We start from the raw sequence: 24,699 nt of genomic DNA, 5'->3' as shown, positions 1-24,699 counted from the left end.
GGCAGCTGTATTGAGAGTTGCTACCTGATTATCCTGAACTAAGATTCACATATTACTACATTTCTACGTTTTACTGTATTGATTAATTGGAAGATATTTCAGAAGAACTTGGGTGCAGTTATTATATGTGGATGATTTGTCCTAAGAATGCCAAGAAATACCATATACAACAAATAGCGTTCATTTATGTTTCAACTTTAAAAAATAAAACAAAAAAGTAAATACCGGTATGTACCAATCATTATCTTTTTTTTTTTTTTTTTTTTTAAGATGTACTTTTATAATAGAGCAAATGTTCTCCAGGCATTTTTTTAACCCACTAACTGATGCCAAATGCTAAAATGCATTTCGTTTTTTCAAAGTAAACGATTTTGGTTTATTAAGACACTGAAATAATGCTAATTACTGTTGGGAAACTAAGACGGAAATAGGCTATGCTTGCACAGCTTCTCTATCATAGGCTCCCTACTGTCCTAAAGCCCCCTGTCTCTGTTAGTGAGTAGGCCTGGACCACTATCTGTATATTTAATTAAGTGCTGTTGCTAGTTATGCATGGTTTTGTATAAAAATAAATATCACATTGTGTTCAATTTAAAACACAAACACCAATATATATATATATATATAATTCAGCCCAAATACCTATCTTAAGCAGGGTTCAGATTTGGCCGAGTATTTAGGATTCATTGAATCAAATCCGAATCCTACATCTCGGCCCCGATGGACATGTTGTAAAGCTAGGAACCCGCACATTAAACTTACGCGTAGGGGTGAAATTCTGCCAGTACTCACCGGTACTTCTTTCATCTGCTTTTCATTCAACGTGTGTGTTTACATACATATCCCTCACGCTCAAAAGATTGCTGCTACAACTCCTTGAACCAAGGTACAGAATTACATCTCGTCTGTTTTTTTTTCTGATAAAATTATACCTGACATGTATGATAAAGTGATGAAGCAAATTGGAGACTTTGTTGACAAATCGACTGCATTAGCATTTACGTGCGATACATGGACATCTGAGTATACATACATACATACATACATACACACACACACACATTATATATATATATATATATGGATGAATGAAGGCTATATTTGCATCCTGAGTCATTCGAAAAAAATATTACCACATAACACCGCATAATACCACAGTAGTGACGTTAAAATGATTATACTTTACCTTTAACCATATTTGGCTCCTGTGACCCCCCTCCCAAGACCACTTTCAAACACAAAATGTCTTCTTTTCAATCACTCGACAATTCATGCTTTTTAGGCACTTAACAAATCTGTCTCTGTGAAGATTTACAATCATCCTCCGCCAACGGGAGCACCAAATGAGACGAATGAGACTCAGACAGTGACTAACTAAAAAAAAATACCCCATTGAAACACCTTTTCCTGAAAAAAAGATTTTTTTTTGCAGTTTGTTATCTACCCAGTTTAATTCACTGTTCCTGAATTATCAAAAAGAAAATTATATTTAACATTCTTTAATATTAACTTAATTATTTTATTATTATTCATTAAATTCACTTGCAATTTGAACCTTATCACCCGATTATTGTCTATTTTTTATTACAGATACTAATATCCATGTATTAAAAAAAAAAAAAAAAAAATAGGGTGGGCTTCAGTGAGTTAAAGAAAAATATTTGCATCTGGGGTTTATGTGACAGTTTATAAACTACTCGACCTAACTGTCTCTTAGTTTACGACGTCACATAAACCCTAGATGGGATTATTTTCCAGTAACTCATCGAAGCCCATCTATTATTCCAATATATGTTATTATATATATAGTTTTAAATTGGACACATTTAGTTTTAAAAGACAGTGGTGGATCTTAATACCATCACCATTCAAATCAATAAAGAAACTACTCCCTGAAATTACTACAGCTATTATACTGTTTTTTGACCTATAGGGGAAGATGAACAGGATACGTCTTTATACGCTGCTGCCCTAGTGAACACAGTACATACAGTGAGACCATCCTGTGGGTACCACTATTACATGCTTCAGCTATACATAATTTGAATGTCATTTTCCTGCAGTGGGAACAAGGCCTTACATAAACTATAAAGTAAAACACCACTAAAACTAGAAGAATTCCTAGTGTACAATATACAGATGACAACAGTTCTTTCTTGAAACCAGACAAAGTAATTTCATATTCTGGCACAATCCAACCTACTTTAGAAACAGCAAATATAAATAGATAAAAGCAAACTATTCTGGGAGGCACATTATGTCCCTGTCATGTGGCACTATTCAATCAAAGACCTACAAAGAGCAGACTGCCTTTCAAATCGTCTTGCGAATGCTCTAGAATATCTTACGATGGTTTGGTAGAACAAAGATCAAACAAAAGTAAATCATCAGGCTACATTTAGCTTTTTTTATTTTATATTGTTTTCTTGTTATCTAGATATGAATATTTCCTGTGCTTCTCCTAAACTGAATGTATCATTGAAAGGGAATGCTGCCTTGCAAATGTAAAGCATTATAAGTCATTGAGAATCTGCTGGTTATTTAAAAAAAAAACACACACTTTATGCTGTATTTTATGTGGCAACACTGTTTTTGAGCAACAGGCACTGCTTGTCACAAGATGACATCTGTTTGTGAAAGAAAACCTACTGGCTGGAAATAAAAAAAAAAGCTTCAGAATGTAATCTTGTCTGTACATTTGTGATCCATCTTCTGAGGATAACACGTTTATATAAAAAAAACAAAAGCAAAACAAAACAAAAAAACAGTTCAATACCTGACAGTTTGTTTGGATAGACCAGTCACAGACTGTAAAAATGTGTTTAGGAGGTTTTTGAACAAAGTCCCAAAAATTATGTGCAATATTCTACCAGCACGTGGGTTTTTGGGTGCAACTTTCATTGACAAAAGATGGACAAAGAGACCACAAGCATTTCATTTAACCTCTTGTTATTATATTTGTGTTATGCAAGAACATAATGGATGCAACAGAAAACATGGATCAATTGGGCAACAGTCTGCTGTGCTAATTATGTATTTCTAAAAATAATAATATATACAGTGCCTTGCAAAAGTATTCAGACCCCTGACCAATTCTCTCATATTACTGAATTACAAATGGTACATTGAAATTTCCTTCTGTTTGATATTTTATTTTAAAACACAAACTCAAAATCAATTATTGTAAGGTGACATTGGTTTTATGTTGGGAAATATTTTTAAGAAAAATAAACTGAAATATCTTGCTTGCATAAGTATTAATATTAATTAACATTAATATTTGCAATAACAGCTTTAAGTCTTTTGGGGTAAGTATGTACCAGCTTTGCACACAGTGTCGGAGTGATTTTGGCCCATTCTTCTTGGCAGATTTGCTCCAGGTTGTTCAGGTTGGTTGGACGACGCTTGTGGACCGCAATTTTCAAATAGTGCCACAGATTCTCAATGGGATTGAGATCAGGACTTTGACTGGGCCACTGTAGGACATTCACCTTTTTGTTCTTGAGCCACTCCAATGTTGCTTTGGCCTTGTGCTTGGGATCATTGTCCTGCTGAAAGGTGAATTTCCTCCCAAGCTTCAGTTTTTTAGCGGACTGAAGCAGGTTCTCTTGCAAGTATTTCCCTGTATTTTGCTCCATCCATTCTTCCTTCAATTTTAACAAGATGCCCAGTCCCTGCTGATGAGAAGCATCCCCACAGCATGATGCTGCCACCACCATACTTCACTGTAGGGATGGTGTGTCTTGAGGCATGGGCAGTATTAGGTTTGTGCCACACATAGCGCTTTGAGTTTTGGCCAAAAAGCTCTGTCTTGGTCTCATCTGACCACAAAACCTTTTCCCACATCGCAGCTGGGTCACTCTCATGCTTTCTGGCAAACTCCAGACGTGCTTTCAGATGGTACTTTTTGAGTAACGGCTTCTTTCTTGCCACCCTCCCATACAGGCCAGTGTTATGCAGAGCTCTTAATATGGTTGACTGGTGCACCATTACTCCACTCCCAGCCACTGAACTCTGTAGCTCCTTCAAAGTGATTGTTGGCCTCTCTGTGGCTTCTCTCACAAGTCTCCTTCTTGTTTGAGCGCTGAGTTTTAAGGGACGGCCTTTTCTTGGCAGTGCCTGGGTGGTGTGATGCAGCTTCCACTTCCTGATTATTGATCCAACTGTGCTCACTGGGATATCCAAACACTTGGATATTATTTTATACCCTTTCCCTAATCTATGCATTTGTATTACTTTATCTCTAACTTCTGCAGAATGCTCTTTGGTCTTCATTTTCCTTCAGATTCACAGCCTGACCAATGATCCTTCAACAGTGGGGTTTTTATGCAGAAAATGTGACAGCAACTTTAATGGTTCACAGGTGGAGGCCAATGGTAAGGTAATTGTGTCCTCGTTAGGGCAATTTCTTTCATCGGTGTAAACTGGGAGTTTCCACAGCACAGGGGTTGAATACTTATGCAAGCAAGATATTTCAGTTTTTATTTTTCTTAAAAATATTTCCCAACATAAAACCAATGTCACCTTACAATAATTGATTTTGAGTTTCAGTGTTTTTAAATAAAATATCAAACAGAATGAAATTTAAATGTACCATTTGTAATTCAGTAATATGAGAGAATTGGTCAGGGGTCTGAATACTTTTGCAAGGCACTGTATTTGTCAAAACATAAATGTTGAAAATAGACACAAAACTGTAACTAGGACTCAAGTCTACATTCTCTTCCATTCTTTTTTTTGACATCCGTTTTGTTTTCCTGTTTGAAACACTAAATATTCTTTAGATGATAATATATGTATAAATATGGCAATTCTTTTGTATCTAGGATACTAGATTAATCTACAGTATTTCTATATTTAGACTTGACATTATTATGCTTTTTTATACTTCTGATTTAATGAGTGGTTTGGTGTCATTGTTATTGTTCCTATAGCAACAAGTACAGTACAGTTTAAAAGTGCAGGGCTACTTTGATCCAGCAGGTGGAGCTAACATACAAAATGAAACTGGCACAAATATTTTCAAAGCCTTTAAAATGTGGAAAGAATCATTCTGTTGGTAAACAATAACTGTTTGCTGTCCATTTGACCACAAAATTATTATACCTACAGTACAAATCCATCAGTCATGAAGACTTGGTTACTGTAGGTCATTAAAATGTTATCTACAGTACACCAATACAATGTATTCCATAGTCATTATCTAAAACAAAAGGCTGTCTAATTTTATGGACACTTATCTATTCCATACAAAAATCCCTTCTTTTGCATGAAACTCGGGAGCCTTTACATCAAAAGTTCAGACCAACTACTAAGGGAATGCTATAGCATATTATGAGACGCTGGCAGTTATCCCCTGCCTATAGCAGATGTACCCTATGCTAAGTAGCCTTATCTGATGGTAGCTTACATGTAGGTCCTTCTTTCAAACATCTGGAACTCAGATAGAGGTAATGGAGATTGGGAAGGTGAGAACTGGTCATTAGCAAACTCCTAAAGTGCTAGATTTCAGTTACGGATATGCACGTTACTGTATATCCGTTTTACCAAATAATAGATTTGTCTTCATAAGCTTCAATATAATATACTGAAATTTGATTACTAAAAATGGCTTTTGTTTGCTATTAGAATCATGAAATAAAAGCTGGAGGTCCACATCATATTTTAAAATGGCTCTTATGTACTGCAGTACATCACAGTTAATGTAGATGCTACTGTTTCTTATTGGACACATTTAACAGCAACATGCTATTTCAAACTATAGATACACCCAGGACCCACCTGGTCATTTCCATGCATTTGAATGCAATATTGACTTTAGCAAATGTCTTGCATTTTTTCCCCCCACGTTTGAGAACAATGACTTGTTTTCCATGCACATAAGGTAAACACAGCAAATCAAGTCAGCATTTCTAAATGAAGGTTTACGATTATTGAAATAAAACTGCATGACAGTTAATTAATGAGTGTGTCTCTATGTGATTAAACAAAAAGGTTACATGGAATTCTATATTATGTATATTTGGCAATTTATAAACATTTTAGTAAATAACTAATGTTTATTCCACAGACATGTTACATAATCCGAGTTCTTCAGTTACTGGGCAAGCAACAGCTAAAACAGGGGAGAGGTTTTGTACCTGTAAAATAGCAATCAGTTCAATAAGGTCTACATGCCCACTGCAGTCTCATTTCAATGGATGCTGGGAGAGGGTGAAATCGACAAGGTTAGAGAGAAGAGAGAGGAGGGTTCAGGAATGCTGCAGGCTCCTATTTAAAATGAGAATCCACTTACTTTTCAATAAAATATGCAGTCACATACAGCCCAACATGACAAGCTTTGAAAAACTTCCTACTTCACACCGCACTTTATAAAAACAACAAGCATTTCATCATTACAAGAACACTTCTTTTTTTTGTAGTATAATTCATTTTCCATATTTAAACTTGACCTCATCCTTTTAATGAAGTGTCATTGGCAGGACTGAAACAGTGTGCTGGTATAGTGGTCATTTGGCAAAAATAATGAAAATAAAGAAATCCACAATCAGTCAAAAAAAACACATGTAAAGGTGTTAGTCTTATGCACAGCAACTCTACACTTCTGTTTAATAATTATACTCATTCCCTGTGCATTTAACTTGTTGAATACAAAGAGTAATTATATTAGCTTACTACTATTAAGAAATATCTGAGTTGTTTAAAGCATATTTTCAACTTTCCTAAAACTAGCATGCTTTACTGTAGTGGTTTTAATATTTTTTTATTTTATTTTCTGAAACAAAATGCTGTGTTATTACAAAATATATTATGAAGAACAAAATAGGTGCTAATTACGTGTCAATACAATAGGATGCAATTTCTGGGTTCAGATCCAAGGCAATTTCACACTCAAGATGTGTTGTCAATGGATTGGTAGCTCATTGGCGATCAAGGGACTTAATAATCGGTCAGTCGTACAACTACAACCAAGCGCATTTTAATTGACATGATTAAATATTCCTGTACCCGGGCACTGTAATCCTGTATAATTTAGAATATTAAAACCATTCAATAAAAAAAGACTTTACCAAGCAGTTTCAGAAATGTTTTTTTTTTTCATTTGTTAAACCTACATTTACACAAGTAGAAAATCAACGCTATATTCCTACGAAGTTTCATAATGCACTAAAAACCTTTACGAATAGTTTCAAATTATTGTAGCAGAGGTGAAACAGAACGGAATCATCCCATATTGTTGAAAAAAGGTCACGTAAGGCATATGTCAAGCAGATGCAAATAAACCACATATTTAAGTGGATATGGGATGATATCAGGCATGTACTTACTGCAGTAGACGATTAGGAGACTGGCCAGAATCATGATTGCCCAGAAAGTTGAGGACATGTTTGGCCAGGCATTGCCATCCTTTCGATTACCTATCCTGGGAGAAGGAGCCATTTGAGGCAGTTCTCCTGAACAAAAATAAATTAGTCAATTTAACCAGCCAACTCTCCCCTTGACTGATCGCCTTTCTCCGCGTGTAATCCCTAAAAAAGACATCTTCAAAACGAGCTACTGTCCATCAGCAGCCTTTCCATGCTTCAATAATCACCCCCTACCAACATTTAGTAAACCCAATTGACAGATTTTCACTTGATTCCTTTGTCAATAGAGCACAAATTGCAGTCTTTGCTTTTACGCACAGCAACAGTTTTTTTTTTTTTTTTTTTTTTTTTTAATATGGATCCTAGGTGAAAAGGAAAAAATATTCCACAATTGACGTTTTGATTCAAAATTATATATTAAAAAAACATCCTTACACACGGTAAATGAGGCAGATGTAAAACTGGGCTGCCAGTTTTCCAGAAAGGGAAAGACAAACGATTATAGCTTTAGGTAGATAGATACCGCAACCTCGTGCAACATCCAAACACACCTGGGGCTACGGAATAGCTGTGAATGACAGTGACTCAGAACTCCCCAGAAATAAAACAAAGCAGTGAGATCTTGTAAAATCCGACCACAAAATAGTAAGTAAGCGACACAGGAGTGCCTGTGGATGGCGACAGACTTAAAATAAAAAAGCATTTGGTGATCTAAAACAACATGAGATCCATGCAAAAAGAAGCTGGTGTGGGTATTTGGCTCGGATACACGACCCTGGTGAGTCACAAGGTTTCCATTTGTTAAAACAGATCTCGAGGGATTAGATGGTCGAAAGTTGTTTTCAAGGTGTTTTTTTTTTCTTCCTGGCGACTGCTGTCACTACTCTTGCATTCTACTCTGCATAGAGAGCTGAATAAAAAGCTGGTTTCTGGAGCTCCTCTGACGCATCTTGTGTATACTGGCAAGTGGCAACAAACAACAGTGGAAGTTAATCACGCCCACGGGTAAAGCTGTGAATTGATAAATACAAGCAATGTATCAAATCTAATTATATATATCTTCCAACAAATATTATTGATTGTGTCTCTTATACCCTTATCTCAAAAGTAATGTATATATTTTTGTATTGACGGTGTATGGTGGGGCTTCGTAACTTTTTTTTTTTTCTCAACAGTCTAACACTGAAGATGGATAGAATTTTACATTATTTTAAAGACGTAATGCTATGACAGGTGATATCAGTGTGTGTCGTTTAAGGGGGTAATTAATTTAAATTTGCAATTCATTTAAATTCATTTAGATGTGCCGTCCCATGTTGCAGTAACTAAACAAAGGTTTTAAAATAAATTATGCCATAAAAAGTGAGACTTTCTTAGAGTTGACAAGTGTCATTATGCTGTGTTGCGTGACGATTTCGTCTAATTTGACACCTGATTGACATAGGTACATGTTTGAAGCAGAAGAGGGCCAAGCACATAACTGCAGTATGCAGTTGGAGTAGTGGTTAGGGCTCTGGACTCTTGACCGGAGGGTTGTGGGTTCAATCCCCAGTGGGGGACACTGCTGTTGTACCCTTGAGCAAGGTACTTTACCTAGATTGCTCCAATAAAAACCCAACTGTATAAATGTATAAATGGGTAATTGTATGTAAAAATAATGTGATATCTGTATAATGTGATATCTTGTAACAATTGTAAGTCGCCCTGGATAAGGGCGTCTGCTAAGAAATAAATAATAATAATAATAATAGCTAAAAGTATTACATAACAGTAAAAGAAAACATGTGTTAAAGTGCCCTCAATTACATTTTAACACAAGTGAAAGGGTTGTGTTTTTGAAGTATCATGGTCATTAATTCCAGTTCTCCTACTGAGTGAAACCTAATTATTACAGCCAGTTTGTAAGATTAAAAGTGGATTTACTGGAGACAGAAGTAATCATAGTACATGCAACAGTGTCTTGTTCTGTAAACTGTATGAAGAGAAAATGTAAGTTACATTTGACGATAAGGATTGCAAAGTATCTGACCTTAACAAAAGGAAACCAATGTAGAATTCATCTTATCTTATATGAAAAGCAGGTACCCCCATTTAGACTTCAGATTTGATGATTAGTTAAGTACTGTAGCAGGCAAATATTTTTGACTAATGTCCAGACGGCCAGGGCTGTTTAAATGCTGGAATCTGGGGATAGACAAAGCTGGTCAATTCAGTGTGACCCCTTCTATAAAGTATGGCATTGGGGAATCGTCAGTCCATTGCACATAGGCTCAATATCTACTTCAGGACAGCAACTGGAGTCACCATAAGCAACCAAGATTGAATGACTGATTTGAGGTCAAGAAGACCAGCTGCAGCTTTTAAATTGATACCAACATACCGAAGAGATCTCTGATTACTACCTTGATCACCTGCTCAATTCTTTCACTATAACTGTTTTGTAAGACCCAGTAGTAAGACTGTTTTCTTGTGCAATTGGTCCTGAGTTTGTTCTGATGTAAGTTAACAATTATTGTCATACTATCAGTATGGTTATGGTTTATCTTGAGCAGACTACAAAGGTTATGGACTGGCCACCAAGTAGTCCAGACCTCAATCCCATAGAATACCTTTGGGACCACCTTCCTTTCTGAGGAAACTAAGGCAAGTGGGGAAAAAAAAGAATATCTAAAGGATAAAAGAAAAGTAAGGCAAATAATCACTTATAAACATTACTGAGTTTTAGTTAGTTTGATCACAACAGGTTCTATATTAAATAACACTGTCAGATTGTTATAGATTGATACTAAACAACTGTGTGAACAAGGGAAACTGAGAACGCATTGTTTTGTGTTGAGAATTTAACATGTTTTATTCCATTTAATTATACTGTCAACTTTACATTTATTTAAGGTAATTGCTTGGAATTGGCATACCCCTAATAAACCCTACACATGACACTAGAAGAGCTTGGTGCTAAAGTCAAAGACTGGGACAGGATCTCCCAAGATGTCATCTGCTGCCTGATTGTAAATATGTCCTGTCAATGTGATTGCAACAGACAGAGGAGCCCATACTGAAATATTAATATGGACCAATGTCAAACGGTATAAAAAACGGATCTATCGGCATTTTGATTTCCATGGGTTATGTTCAGATGCGCCCCACTGATGTTACGCGCATAATACTTTTATTTGTTGATGTCAGTGTGTAAAGAGTGCTCCCTTAATTCATTCTTATTGTTAATTGTGTTTTGGGATAATTCAAGTATGAAATGTTTCTCCTTTCATTTTTTTTAGTAATGTATTTTATGATTGCTTTACAGGAAAGCACAATAGCCCAAATAGCTATGAGATTATATTGGAACTTGTTCATTATTTTGAAACTTTTAGTGGCATCCAAATAATGATAATACTTCTACATTTGCTGCAGGCAATTAACTTTCTTGTGAATAAAGTCCTATTAATTGCATTTATAGACTTTAAATGAAGTATGTCAAATGCTTTTAGTAGACCATTTCCAAACCAATTTGCATGGTAATGAATAAATGTTGCCAATATCTGAAACATGGCAAGGGCTATTTTAGCTCCTACATAAAAATGCATATGAATGTTATGGAGCCAAGATGTACAGTACTGTATAATCCAATGCTTAAATAACAGGAAACACAAAACAGCGTTTCTTTGTAAACTGCTTGTCCAGTGTATAAATGATAAGGCTTTTAGACACATTTAATGACAATTAACCATCACATTGTAGTCTCTTTTCCCCTTCTGTTATTTTAAAACTCACGCAGCTGTCATGTGGCTACTGTTGAGACGACAGCCAACTCATTTTAATTTGTGTAATGTGTAGTGGTATATATTGTTTGAAGTGTTAAATAAATGCCATCTGAGTTTCCATTCCTTCTTTATCAAATTCTAGACTGGGTTGTCAAAGCTGTTTACTCCAAATCGTCATTAGCACATTTTTGTTTCGGAATGGGAAAAACACTAATTCAACTTCTAAAATGAATAAGACACAGCTTAATACTTCATTCAAGTCCCTGAATTAAAAGTCTTAGTTGTGTATTCCTGGTTTGGTAACTTTATTGGATGTGTTTCTCTTCTGTGAAAAAACTGTGCTATGTCGAATTGGAGTAAATACATTTGAGAATTAAGCCCACTATGTTATGTTGTGTCATGTGTTTAGGTTTTCATAACTAGCTAGCTAAAATATACTTAGACTTGTTGGTGGGTAATGTGTTATAGATCCTGATATACTTATCCACCCATTCTTGCAAGCTAATAAAACACAAAAAAAATATGCCAGTCCTTAGCCAATGCAGAAAAGGATTATGTAGTAGGGGTCATGCTAAGTGTGGTATGATAATGATTTGAATAACCTGAATTCATCACATTAAAAAAGAATGCAGAGGAATTAAGTACTCATGAAAAGGCACTGGTGAATGAACCCAGTAATCTGCAGATATATACCAGTAGTGCAAACAGCTTCAAACCAAGTTTTCCACACATGGTTGCACAGTTTTCTTTGGCTCCCCACCAGGAAGTGTTATCTCCTGAGTTAAGAGTGCCTATTCAGCCATCTCACATGCTTTTTTATGGGGTCTTTGTAAGTTAATACATTGAGTGTAGGATGTCTCTTATTGTTATAAGAGATGTCATCACATATGTTTTGGGTGAGAGGACCACAAAGCGTAGCAGTTCTGGCTGCTCAAACTCTGCAAAATGATTTCTGTTATAATAAGAGAACCTACACTGATATATTAACTTATTAAAATGGCAAAAACAAAGATTGCACTCCAAAACTGCTATTGAACATAAAGTATGTTATATGCATGTGATGACATCTATACTCAGGATAAGATGTTTCTGGAATTTTAAATCCTTAATGTGATTGTTTGATTTCTCATATGTGATTTATAATCTTGATCATATGAAATGTTTAAATTTTACTCAGTCAAAAGCATCAAGAGCAACCTTGAATTTGACATTATGGTGTACCATGAGAGATACTACCATTTTATTGAGTGAAAAATCTACAGTGCTGTGCAAAAGTTAGAAGCCTTCCACATTGTTGGTCTAATTTCTTTTTTTTTTTTTGGCTGGTGTCTCTGATTCTCCCCATCAAGTTTACTGTTATATGTAGACACTCTGCCTTCATTTGAGTATTTTGTTTTTTTTACCACTCCGTAGATTGTTTAGTTACTGCAACAAACCATTTTAGTCCTTCTTTAATGAAATGGCAAAGAACTGTAGATTGATAAGATGCTTTAGATTTCTTTCTGGTTTGGGTATTAATGGTACAGTATACCTTACATCTGCTAGGTGCAGAGTGTATGGGACAGGTTAATGGTATACCCAATGTAGGTATGACATGATTCTGAAGGCTCTGTACAAACACATTTGAATCCAAGAAAGCTGATTGGTTGGAATAGTATTTTCCAATATGACAATTACATTTGTTCTGCTAATAAAATAACAGCAGCAACTTCAAAGTTTTATTATCCAATGTATTCTAATTAGACAACAAAATGTTGACTCTGACTCTTTTTACAGCCCTATTCATTGTGACCTTACAGGGTGAACAAAAAACGAGGTGCAACTTAGTATAAAAAATATGCCATTATGCGTGTCTGTAATTTGTGATGGGCGAGGGAACAGAGTATCAATTCTTAATCTTTCCCTGCTGTTAAGGCAACATATTCTCAGCAGCAAATTTCACCAAATGGATTTTTCTATACAGTTCAAACTGAGTTGTGCTGCAGGCAAAGTTCCCATTTAAATGAAAAATGTCTCTAGTTGTAAGGTTGAAACAGTCCTTCTTACTGATGCCATCATCTTGTGCAAACAAATAGTCAGTCTGTGAACAATAATTAGGTGAAGCAAAGATTCTTCCTTTGAAAACCAATTTTTTTTAAACCTGTAATTAACATTGCTGACTAAGGTTGTGTGATCAGCCTTTTAAAAGTGTTTGAACACCACTTTAATCCTTTTTGTCTGTAAGGATGCACTTTGGTCACAATATGATGTTCATCAATATTGATCTAAATAGAAAGTACAGTATTCGAAAAAAAGAGTACAGGGTTTATTTTGAAAAAAGATGCGCATCGTGAAGGCTAAGCTAACTCTCAAAGGATATTCTGACCCGCATGCTAAGTTCTTGTCTATGCTTTATCATTTTTCACTACAGTATTTAAGCAATAGAATCCTGATAAGAAGGATTACTGTTGACATCATCGGAAAGATGCCATATATGCACGGTCAACTGCAGTACCAAGATGAGCCAGTCAGGATTTTATTGCGATTAAAAAATGTATTTCTATTTCAGATATTTAAATCTCATAGTTCCAGATGTATTTGCCCTTTCAATGTTGTTTTGCTTTCTTCATTTTATACTTTTATCTGAATGTTGTGTGATCATCTGTCTAAACCTCAGAACATTTATTGACCAATCAGGAAGCTCAATTAAAGGGCATTAGCACATGATAGATTAGTTCAGATATATTTCTAGCTTAAAAACAACTAAACAGAAGAAAAACAAAACATTAAAATATTGAAAAGGTAAATTAATCATTTTAATAAGATTGACATGTTTGAAATGGGAATGAAAGCTCTGTTTATTGGTTTCCAATCAAAACAAAACTGAGTACCTTCGTAGTTGCCCTTCTCTGCGACTTGATCTGTTACCTGCCCTTCACAGTCAGTTACCAGACTGCAATGCCCTCTAGTGAGAGTTGTATTGCTTATGTAGTGCCTTTTTCTGATTGGTGGATGCAAGTTTCTAATGGATTGAATTTAGAGAAATGTAGAGAGCTAATTTGTGTGTGATATTATAGCGTCTATAAATTGGGCAGGACATCTTGAAACCGATAACTGCTTCCAATGTCAACTAGTGACTTCAGTGGGTCATGGTGTTAACTCTGAATGTCCATTTGCACTGACCACAGTGATCCCAGCTTAAAATGTCATTCTACATGACTGTGGCATCATTACATTTTAAAAATAAATAATAGAATAAATAAAATGCTGTACATTTCTTTAGGGAAGCCCTCTGAAAGCACAGCTGTAATGGGTTATTTTACATTTTAAAGATGTAACCAGCAGGCTATACCATGGGCTTTCTTATAAGAAAGGGGAATTATACCCTGTTTTTCTCTCTGAAAGGAATTAAACCATATAAACGCATTACAACTCCCCGCCATTAATTTGTTTCTCCCTAATAGTTTATTTATTTATTATTAATCCCAGGAGCAAGTCTGTGAATAGACACTTGAATTGCATAATTGTCATCCATAGAAACTGTAATGTTTTTAACAAATGGAACATATTTTGGGAGATGAGCACTATTCCTCTGGTCCTTAATAAACACATGTTGTTTGTTTGTTTTTCATTTTGTGTACACCTGCATAAACAATGTGAATTGTGGAGTACCACTTAAGCTGAAATCCTCTTGGAAAGAACACTTGAATTGAAGGGGTAAAATAGCAAATTCAGAAAATCCATTAATTTTATTTTTTTAACTTTCTATTTATGTATTTCCAATACTGAATAGCTTCGTGGCTCTTGCACAAACTGATGGATGCATGCCAGCTTAGTTGACATCAATGCACTTTGTCTACTTTTCTTAAGTTTCACCAGTCTATTTCACACTTGCATGGTTCATATCAAAACACCTCATCGTCAAGTCCTAGATTACATAGTAAGGCGATCTGGCTTGTATTTTCATTCAATAAAGTAGGGAATAGTTTGAATCACAAATTTTCCAAAACCGAATTTTCTCTGGGTTATACAGAAAGTCACTGAACCAAATTTAATTGAAATTGAAATATATTTATAACCACTCTCCATACAGTATTCTGTACTGTAGTTAAAATGATAATTTCTTTTTTTATACATACAGTCCTGCATTGTATTACAGATTTATGTATGCCAAGTTAATTATCCAATTGACTATCTTTCATTTCTATATAGGACAGGGTTTTGAATGTTATACAGATGTGTTTTCTGTGGTTCACAGCAGCCTGACATCATTTTTACTGTAATGGATTTTTTTGGAAAAAATCTGTTTTAGCATGGGGCCATCTGTAAATTACAAATAATGGTGTAATGTGATGAGATATGTAGATAATGGGAGTTGGATTGTGGTAATGAACTTAAATGAGATTATAATGGGAACTAAAATTGATTTGAATAGGTATACGCACAGATGCACAGTATTTTCATTTGTCTAATAACATGGGCACAGGTAGCTTACAAGCTGAAGAGAATGGTGCGTGTTGGAACTTCTAAACAGACAGTGTCTGCCTTCTAAATCTTTTGGAAAAGAGATCTAGAGAAATGTCTGTTCATATGGTGTATAATTAATGTTTTAAAGCCAGTGGTCATCTTTGCAGTGCTGCTGTGGGAAAAAAAATCTTAAATGTTGTGTGTCCCGAACAAAAACCAGACTGCAGTATTTTCTCCATGTTGCCTCAATTATGTAACCTTTCTCCAAGGTTGCCAACCGTCTGTAAATTTACGGACAGTCTGTAAAAAAAAAAAAATTAAATTAAAAAGTCACATTTTAACACTGAGTGCAAACCTGTAAATAACAAAAAATGTCTGTGATTTTTAATCGATCGCTAGGTCCTGTGGTATCCAGCCTCGACAATTAGACCAAAGAAGGCAGAAATGGTAGCGAAATCAAGACCATCTTGTCATAAATGTGAGCCTCTCGACAAAACACGACTGGCTGAGTGGGTCTGATTTCAATACAAGTGAGGGCTTGTCTGCATGTATGCCTGCTTATATGTCACCGTTAGATTTACTGGCGTCAGCTGCCGTTTCTTTGACCCACGAAGAGGAAGACAGTAAGAACCTGTACCCCAGTTTTTCCACAGTATTCACTTCGATCCCCAAATTAAAGAAACGTTTACCAGATGGAAGATCAGCATTTCGAAAGAGAGAGAATAAAAGGGTAAGTAACAGTGTCATATTGCCCCTTGCTTTATGTATATTTATGTAATCCGTACTTTAAATATTATATATTAATTACTGTAGCCTATATTCACTTTTATTTTGTTATTTTTTTGAATATGTGTTTATTTACAATATTTGTCAGCAGACCCAGTGTATATATTATATTATAATTATTAAATAAGGATACGGTATGCAAAATGTTATAAAACAAACGAGCAGAAGCACACATTTGTATTTTAAACTGAATTAGATCTAGCATTGTTATTATTATTATTAATAATAATAATAATAATAATAATAATAATAATAATAATAATAATAATAATGATAATTTCTAAAATGTTTACCTATTGTATGGATCAGTTGATACATGTGTGTTATAATTACTGTGACATGATGTTAAATACTTTCACGGTTTCAGCTGTAGTGACATCATTTTGCCTTGTAGATATTCAGGTAAAGATTTGACCAAAAATGGTCTCAGTTGGAATACAGTGTGAACTCCTCCAACCACCCCCTGAGGAGGAAGATGATTCAACTGAAGACACAGACTCTGATGATACCAGAATCTATTGAATCTCTGGAATGTGATGATCCAGACTAAGAGGTTGAAGAAAATAAGTTTTGCCTAGCTAAAGTAACAATATATATTTTTTTTCCTGTACATAATTAAATAATTTACTAGTATTCAATTGAAGTAAACCATTTACATTATCATTATCTAATTATTTGCACCACTCTGGATTATTTTGTTAGTGACAAATCAGGGAGCCTCGCAGACAGAGGATCTTTCTTGTGTGTGAGGAGTCTCTTATGGAGGTGTTCCAGCACTGTCCAGGCTGTCAAATTGAATTTGTAGCAGAAGTAAAGAAAATATTTGGAACAGCAGTTAGCATTTATCAAAAATGCACTGGCTGTGGAGTGGAGAGGTTGTGGAACAGCCAGCCCAATGTCAGACATACACCTGTAGGCAATTTGATGTGGTCTGCATCTTTGATATTCAGTGGCTCCAGTATTAGCAAAACATTGCTGTTCCTGCACCACCTAGGAATCCCTACAATATTGTATCAAACCTACCTCAACCACCAAAGCTTCTATCTACATCCTGCAATAGAGTCCTTATGGATAGAGGAGCAGACTTCGGTAAAAGAGAAAATCAAGGCTGCTGCAGGCAAATTTATTGCTGCTGGGGATGGCCGTGCAGATAGCCCTGGTCATAGTGCCAGACTTGGCTGTTACACAGTGTTAGACACCAATCTCAGTAAACTTGTTGACACTGAACGGTAAGATGTTTTGCAGATTCTCCATTATTTTCTTCATATATCTCTGTTGTATTGGGCATATTTTTAAAACAATGGCAGCTCAATGGAATATAATCTAGTCTTTTATTTGTATCTTTTATAAATCCAATTTAGGTTGCAAGCGATTGAATAATTACACTTTTTTCATGTTGTTATTGTATTATGAGTTTGTGAGTTGCACATCTGTGATAAATAGTTATTTTTTGTCAGTTTTATCTGATAGATGGAAATTAACATAATGCAATTAACGTGAACAATCCTAGAAGCAGTGAAAAGGCTGCTGCTTGATTTGCATATTGTTAACTGTTCCAGGTAACTGAAGTCTCTACAAGTAATGCGACGGAAAAAGAAGGATTGATCAGAGGTATTCATCCATTGAAGGGAGAGGATTAACTATCGAAGGAATGACAACTGATAGGCACACATCCATTCGCAAGTATTTGAGGAAGAAAAAGAGACTTCTAACATTCCCTGGATGTATGGCATGTTGCCAAAGGCAAGTGCTTTGTAACATTGTCAGTGGTGTCAAGTATATTGGTATTCATTGAAATGACTTCTGATACCAGTAATCAAACTGAAAATCAATTGTCTAAAAAAATATTAATATTAATAATATTAATAATAATAATAATAATAATAATAATAATAATAATAATAATAATAATAAATAGTTAAATGGTATGTTCAGTAGAGCTGTGCCAACAAGCACTCTTCAGACTATACACTGCAGAATGACAGAATGCTTTTCTATACATATTTATATTAGGTCTGGAAAAGAAGAATGATAAACTTGAGAAGCAGAAAGGCTGTGAAAGTGTCTCTCTGGAAAAAATCAATCACCAACCATTTGTATTGCATGGCCAACTCTACCCCAACCAAATATTCAGAATATCCACAGCCATGAAAACCAGTGGTTCCCCAAATACACCCATGGCCATCTGACTGGTAGAGGAAGGAAGAAGTGGTTGAAACCAAGTAAGATATCACGGTACATTATTATCTGACACAACCAGCCCTCAAGGTTTAGACTGTATATTTAATCAGCTTACAGGGCCCTATTCCTACTTAATTTACGCACGCATATAATGCATTTACACGCTGCGGCAAATATAAAAGTCTGAATAGGATCCAAAGTGAATAAGAACACATCCATGAAGTATGATTATGGTTGATTTTGCAGATGAAGACGACACAGAGAAGCTGGTTGAAATCCTGACCAATAAAGCCTTATTAAAAGATGTGAGGATACTTTCCACTGGCCAATAGACATCCAGCCTGGAATCCTACCATGCGGTGGTAAACCACTTTGCCCCCAAAATGCTCTACTTCACGGAATGAAATCCAGGTACTAATAATTTCACAGAAAATACATTTTTAAAAAATGGTATAATGTTATGTTCGCTCCAGGTGTTGAGATACATTCACGTTTATTTCAGAATAAATTTCACATTGGCAGTGTGTGGTTTTCTTAGAGTTAGTGCTTTACTTACTTTCAGAACTCTTAATTTAATGATGTCTACATTTTGTTTGAAATATTCCAGGCTCATGATGTTAGCATTGCATTTCAACGAAAATGCCAGTCGAGAGCCAGCTGTTACCCAATCAGGAGAAGCACGTTACAAGATTGATTTCCCAGTATTCCAAAGGGGAGAGCACACAGAAAATCATGGTCCCAGGGACATACAGTAAGTGCAGTTTTTCATTTTGACCGATTCAAAACTACATTATGGTCAGAATAACTGCACTGGTGGTTTTAGTATTAATGGAGTAAACTTCTGTCTGATGCACCTTGACTACATGTTGATAAAAATAAAAATGTAAAAAGTTAATATTTCTTGAAATGGCTTCATATGTATTATAATGCATTACATTTTTTGAAACTTAATATATACAGATACAAAATATTTACATATAATCTTTTATATTACAGAGTGTGTTGACTGGTTGAAAGATTGTGTGATTTCCATGGCCCAAAATGGGAACAAAGCTTGTCCATCTAAGGATATGCCACCTTTAATGTTCCATAAGTACGAAAAACCATCAAAGGAACAAGCCATCCTTAACCACAAGAGCCGATTTAAAAGTGGCCATTAAAACCTGTGACACTTGTTTTGGACATTTCTGGAGAAACTGAACTGAATAATTGTTTTATTTTTAAATTGTTTATTTTTAAAATGTAATTATATTTGTTCCAAAGACAACTGAAATCCTCTATATGTGCCATTCGGGCTAGGAAACGTCTCCCTGATTTTTAAGACCGCACATGCAGACATAACTCTGCAGACATCTCTGCCGAGAAATCTCCAACACCAACGACAAAGTTGATGATATGCCATATAGCGGTATTTCCTGCAATAGCAAATGGAGTATTGCTGTTGTATTGCTGCCTGTATTGGTAGTATGCAGTATCAAATACACCATGGTTAAGGCACACTGGGTTGAAGTCTGGGTGCTGGGTTATACATTTCTGGGGAAAGTCTAGTTCTTCACATTTTTCACATGTTCACTCAAGTTCCTGGCAGCAAACACTTCCTCTTGTTGTGGCCATTGGCTGGCAGTTACCACAGGAGCACCTGAAAAAAAGAAAGAAAGAAAGAAGTTTCACATTTGCTGATAACTTTCCTTGTCTCTCTCTCTGCAGGAAGACAATCGCAGTTGTAATAAAAACAGTTGGACTCGTATCTAAAACCACTGCTGGCAGTCAGTATGACGGTTACATTTTAAACAACACCAATATTAAAATGAAAGACAAACTATTGGATACAACTCAAAAGTTTTATTCAAGCACGTCATATCAAACATCTGCACAGCCGAAACACTGTATTTAAATGAATAATTAAACATAAAGGGTTTATTTTCTAACTTGCCACATATAAAGCACTACTTAAAAAAATTAAAAACTATAATAAAATACATTTCAAAAGAAACTAGTGTTAAACAGGCGTAAACAGGTATGTATACATATAAAACTGTAAAAACTAAATGTTACTAAAGTAACATATGTTTTCTCTTGTGTCACTCGGTGCAGGACTGAAGCATTCCTTGTACAAAATGAAGGAATTGATGGCTGCCAGGTCCAGTAGATACAGGCTTGTATATTTTAAAAAAAATAGAATATTGTAGGTTATATTCGAAATAAAAACATGTAAAAGGCAGTCAAAATGACTGCTTTGGGTGTTCTAGGTGGGTGGGATTATAATGTCTTTATTTGCGTGATCCTGCCTTTCAAATGCCGTCGGTATTTAATACATATATTTAGGAAAAGTAATAAATGGACAACCACATAACTTTCAAACACGCAGAGTAATTTAAATTTTAAAACCTCACACCGTCAAAATGATAACAGCAAGGCTGGAAGAACCTATAGAAAATTGTGCTGCAGCTGTTCAACAAAACTTTCAAAGGGAGAAAAAGTTGCAATTACCACAGACTCGTGGACCCCATTTCCCAATCTTCCCCTAGGTGAAAGGCTTTTTTTACTTGAAATTGTTCTGTAAGCTTTTGGACTGATAGGCTGTTTGTTTAGTACAGTTTTTATTTTTTATGTTGGAACTACTGCACTAAAGTTAATGAACTCTGAGACACACTTCAAACAGGTAGGCCATTTAGTATTACTTGACCATATACAATTAACTGCACAAGAAGGCAAACATTATATTAATCACTTCTAATATATTACTTGACTGCATGTTAGTTTGACATTTAAAATAGGACTTGTGGCAATGTTTGAGAGGTTTGTGTACACTAGTACAGTATGTAGAGGAGAGTGGTGTTTGATTCGAGTACTCGGAAATTGTAATGCTCAAGTACTCGTCTCGAGCAACAATAGATCTCAAAAATCCCACCCCTACTATCAAAGACCGCAAACTTTTAAACACAGACTTTTTAATATCCGTCACAGTGCTCTTTAAAATTCCAAAATATTGTGCTATTTTATCGCTGGTAATGACCTTTTCCAGAAGTGAAAGTATTTCCAACTTTTTTTTGTGTACGTTTTCTTTATTTTATTTTTTTTTTTTTCACTTTGTAGTTAAGTCTTTGCCATGTTAAAACGTTATTTGCTTATTTAGGGTTTATTTGCTTAAAAAATACTAACCAGGGCTGTCCATATCAGAATGTAATATGAAGAGTGTGTGTCTGTGTATGTAGATATGGTTTAAACATTTAAACACTGACATTGCAAAGCATTTAAACATTCATAAACATTTACCAAAAGCACTTCCCTACAACCCTGCCTTTCTCTAAGCGGTTTGTGATGGTTCCTAGTGTATGTATGCACAGTCTAGGTAAGGTTATGTCTACTAATCGATTATCATGATATTATCGATAATTTATTTAGTCTTGAATAGTTATTGTACTGAAAAGTTATTATCGATAATCATATTATCGGTAATATGTTTTTGTTTTTTTTCTGACAGTGATCTAAAGGATCAGAACCACAGCTATCTACTGTAGACAATATATTTTTCCATAACGAGATACTGGAGCAGGGGTGTTAAGTGCCATGTTATTGAACTTGGCACCAGAAAATTATTTTAATTCAGTCTGCCTTCTACTGGGGGAGAGAACAGGGGATAAAGTCGCAGTTAATGGGAGTTCAAATACAGTTTAAGATCATGATTATTGTGATGTAGAACAGTCACAGTTACTATATACAGCAGTTTCCATGAGTATTGACCACATCTATCAATGTCATGCAACAGTATTTTCAGATAGCTAAATGATTGAATTGGTATCTAAAGCCACTGGGGGTCGATACTTATGGGCACCACAGTAATGACTATGACTCAAGAATGACTAATGCAGGTGATGAGAAGATGTTGGTATGGGGGCCTGAAACAAAAGGCCTCTAAGTATTGGTGCTTGCCATAATTAATTAGTCTCCCAGATGGTAATTAATTTGGCCTACAACAAATACTAAATAATGTGTACATTTCAACAGGCAGTAGCTGTTACATGGATTTAATCACAAGTCAAAGTTGGTGTGTTGAATAATGCCAGTATGAATTGACTACATGGCTGCTTCTTGGTCCCATTGTTACTCTCCTCCTGTTTGAAGTTGGCTGACTGTTTGTCACAAAGAGATTCAGTCACTGCAATTGTTGGAAGGTATTAACAAAATTATTTTAAGAAATTAAAAAAAAAAAAAAACATGTGAAAGTTTAAAGGACAGAGAGCAATTTGTTCACTGAGGGTGTGACTGACCCAATGTAGCTTTGCCTCCGAATAGTTTCCTTTAGACTTTTAAATGAATAATTCAACAAAGCGTTTGTCACATGGAAATGTTAGCAACCGTATCAGATAAAACCTCAAAAGAATATTGAAAAGCTGTGCTTGGGATTTTCCACACAATTGCCAGATGATTTAGAATACTGTACTGTAACATCCATTTTAAGATTTCCCTCTGTATATTTGGAATGTTTATAGATAAGCAGCTGCTTCTCAGCAGTTAGTAAAGCCACTTCAGACATTAATTGCTAAAGGCCTCATGAGTAGCCACATAAAAACTGTTAGAACTAAACTAATGCTGGTTATATTGTACGTGGTCCTGGCATTTATTTTTTTTATTTTTTGCATTCTAAGTAATTAAAAAAAACTCATGTCTCAGATTCCAGAAAACTCTATAGCAGCTTTATTTTCACTTCATATAATTAGCACCTACATCACACTTTAATGATAATTAACAAGCGCATTAATACTGTTATGTTTGTATGCACTTCAGGTGCTATATATGCATAATTGTATTTCTTGTGGCTTATCTTTACTCGTGCCAGCAGATTAAGTAGAAAATGATAAGAGATTGGTTGGAACAGTGAACTCTGCTATCTGCCATGGCAACAAGGTAGGGTGATATGGATTTGTCTAAACACATTTACCTAGACAGATACATGATGAGACAATTCAGACAAAATGTTGACAAAGGCCTTAAGGTCAAGATAGCCTGTCCAACACTCTTCCTGAGAATTCTTAGACAGTTGTCCTTTAGGATGTTTCCTTCTCAAAGAGGCCACATGGATAATTTGACAGAGAGCCAGACAGGCTATTACAAGTAGCAAATAGACATGGCGTCTATTTGCTAGCTACTTAGACCCTCGTGCCTAATGGAGGCGTAGAGAGGTCTGCCACATTAAGTCGGTAGAACCTGGTGAATGTATGAGGAGTAGCCCAGCTAGCCGCAGTACAAATATCAGACAATGAGGCACCTCTAAAGAGGGCCCATGACGTGGCCACACCTCTGGTAGAGTGCACGGAAAACCTCCCAGGTGGGGTTGGGCTGGCATTAGTATATGCTGTCCTCAAATAATCAAATCTCTTAGGGATATTTCGACAATATCCATACGATGCATTCTTCCTTTTTTTCTGTTCCTGGTAGAAACCCAGTTCCCTTTTTCTTCAGCTAGACCATACATGACCTCATTAATATGAACCTTGTTTAACCGTTTGAAATCTCATTACCTACATGTGGATAAAATGATTGTCTCTTAAACAAGTACCTTGTAAACAATGTGTGGCTACTTTAGGATTTTACAATAAACAAATGTCTTTTAAAATGAATTTGGGTGATTTTCTTGGGGACCTTGTTCCTGCTGTTTTCTGAATAAAAGAACCTAAAGGTATCCTGTAATTTGTTCTGTGCCTTATCACACTGAACTGGTGCAGTCGCTCTACATTCTGTGATATTTTGGAATTAAAGGCACTTACTGTGTCTGTGCGCTCCTGTGACCAGTTTTAATTATAAGAATGGAAATAAATACATTTTATAAATTGTGTTTCTGATTTAAAAAAAAAAAAAAACCCTACAGTACCATATATATTACTACGACTACTGTTATTGTAGTAATACAGTAATATAATAATATGAACATGATAAAATAGCATGTCTGCGCACAAATTGCGTTGTTTATTTTGTCGGGATCTGCAATACAGGAAATCAACCGAAACTGCAGCTTTCTCTTTCTGAGAAAGTTTCTGAATGGTGTTTACAGCAAAACACTAGACCATGCTGTTAAAAAAAACAAAACAAAACAAAAAAAACAACCTCTTACAATTTAATTTACAGAGGTTTTAAAACACATTGATTACTTTGGCCAT

At 35.3% G+C, this 24,699-nt stretch overlaps 1 protein-coding gene and 2 long non-coding RNA genes across 7 annotated transcripts in view; 2 read left to right on the top strand and 1 right to left on the bottom strand.

Moving 5' to 3' along the window:
• The window catches only part of LOC117419875 (chemokine-like protein TAFA-5), a 190,709-nt gene extending 182,394 nt beyond the window's left edge, over nt 1-8,315 (bottom strand). The window contains exon 1 of one of the 3 annotated variants that reach the window (XR_004547311.3): nt 7,329-8,305. Coding sequence is in view for 2 of the 3 variants with exons in the window: in XM_034033198.3 (XP_033889089.1) it covers nt 7,329-7,440 (112 nt within the window). In the remaining variant the exon portion in view is untranslated. Of the gene's footprint in view, nt 1-7,328 lie in introns of all 3 variants that reach the window. The other 2 variants (XM_034033198.3, XM_034033202.3) reach the window with 2 other exon arrangements.
• LOC131697423 (uncharacterized) lies at nt 8,066-18,098 on the top strand. 3 transcript variants are annotated; one of them, XR_009307265.1, is made up of 3 exons: nt 8,066-8,145; nt 8,274-8,372; nt 10,260-18,098. It is a non-coding gene; the product is annotated as an uncharacterized LOC131697423 (long non-coding RNA). The 3 variants fall into 3 exon arrangements; XR_009307267.1 differs by lacking the exon at nt 8,066-8,145 and having other exon boundaries at nt 8,310-8,372; nt 10,260-16,913; nt 17,063-18,098; XR_009307266.1 differs by lacking the exon at nt 8,066-8,145 and having other exon boundaries at nt 8,310-8,372; nt 10,260-17,589; nt 17,920-18,098.
• Nucleotides 18,099-18,377: 279 nt separating this feature from the next.
• LOC117968873 (uncharacterized) lies at nt 18,378-24,274 on the top strand. The gene is made up of 4 exons (XR_004662405.2): nt 18,378-18,582; nt 18,788-18,952; nt 19,149-19,292; nt 19,538-24,274. It is a non-coding gene; the product is annotated as an uncharacterized LOC117968873 (long non-coding RNA).
• The last annotated feature ends 425 nt before the right edge of the window (nt 24,275-24,699 follow it).

Source organism: Acipenser ruthenus, chromosome 14 (assembly GCF_902713425.1).
Source record: "Acipenser ruthenus chromosome 14, fAciRut3.2 maternal haplotype, whole genome shotgun sequence".
Taxonomy (NCBI): domain Eukaryota; kingdom Metazoa; phylum Chordata; class Actinopteri; order Acipenseriformes; family Acipenseridae; genus Acipenser; species Acipenser ruthenus.
Note: the sequence above shows the minus strand (reverse complement) of the source record. Positions and strands in the feature narration are given on the sequence as shown.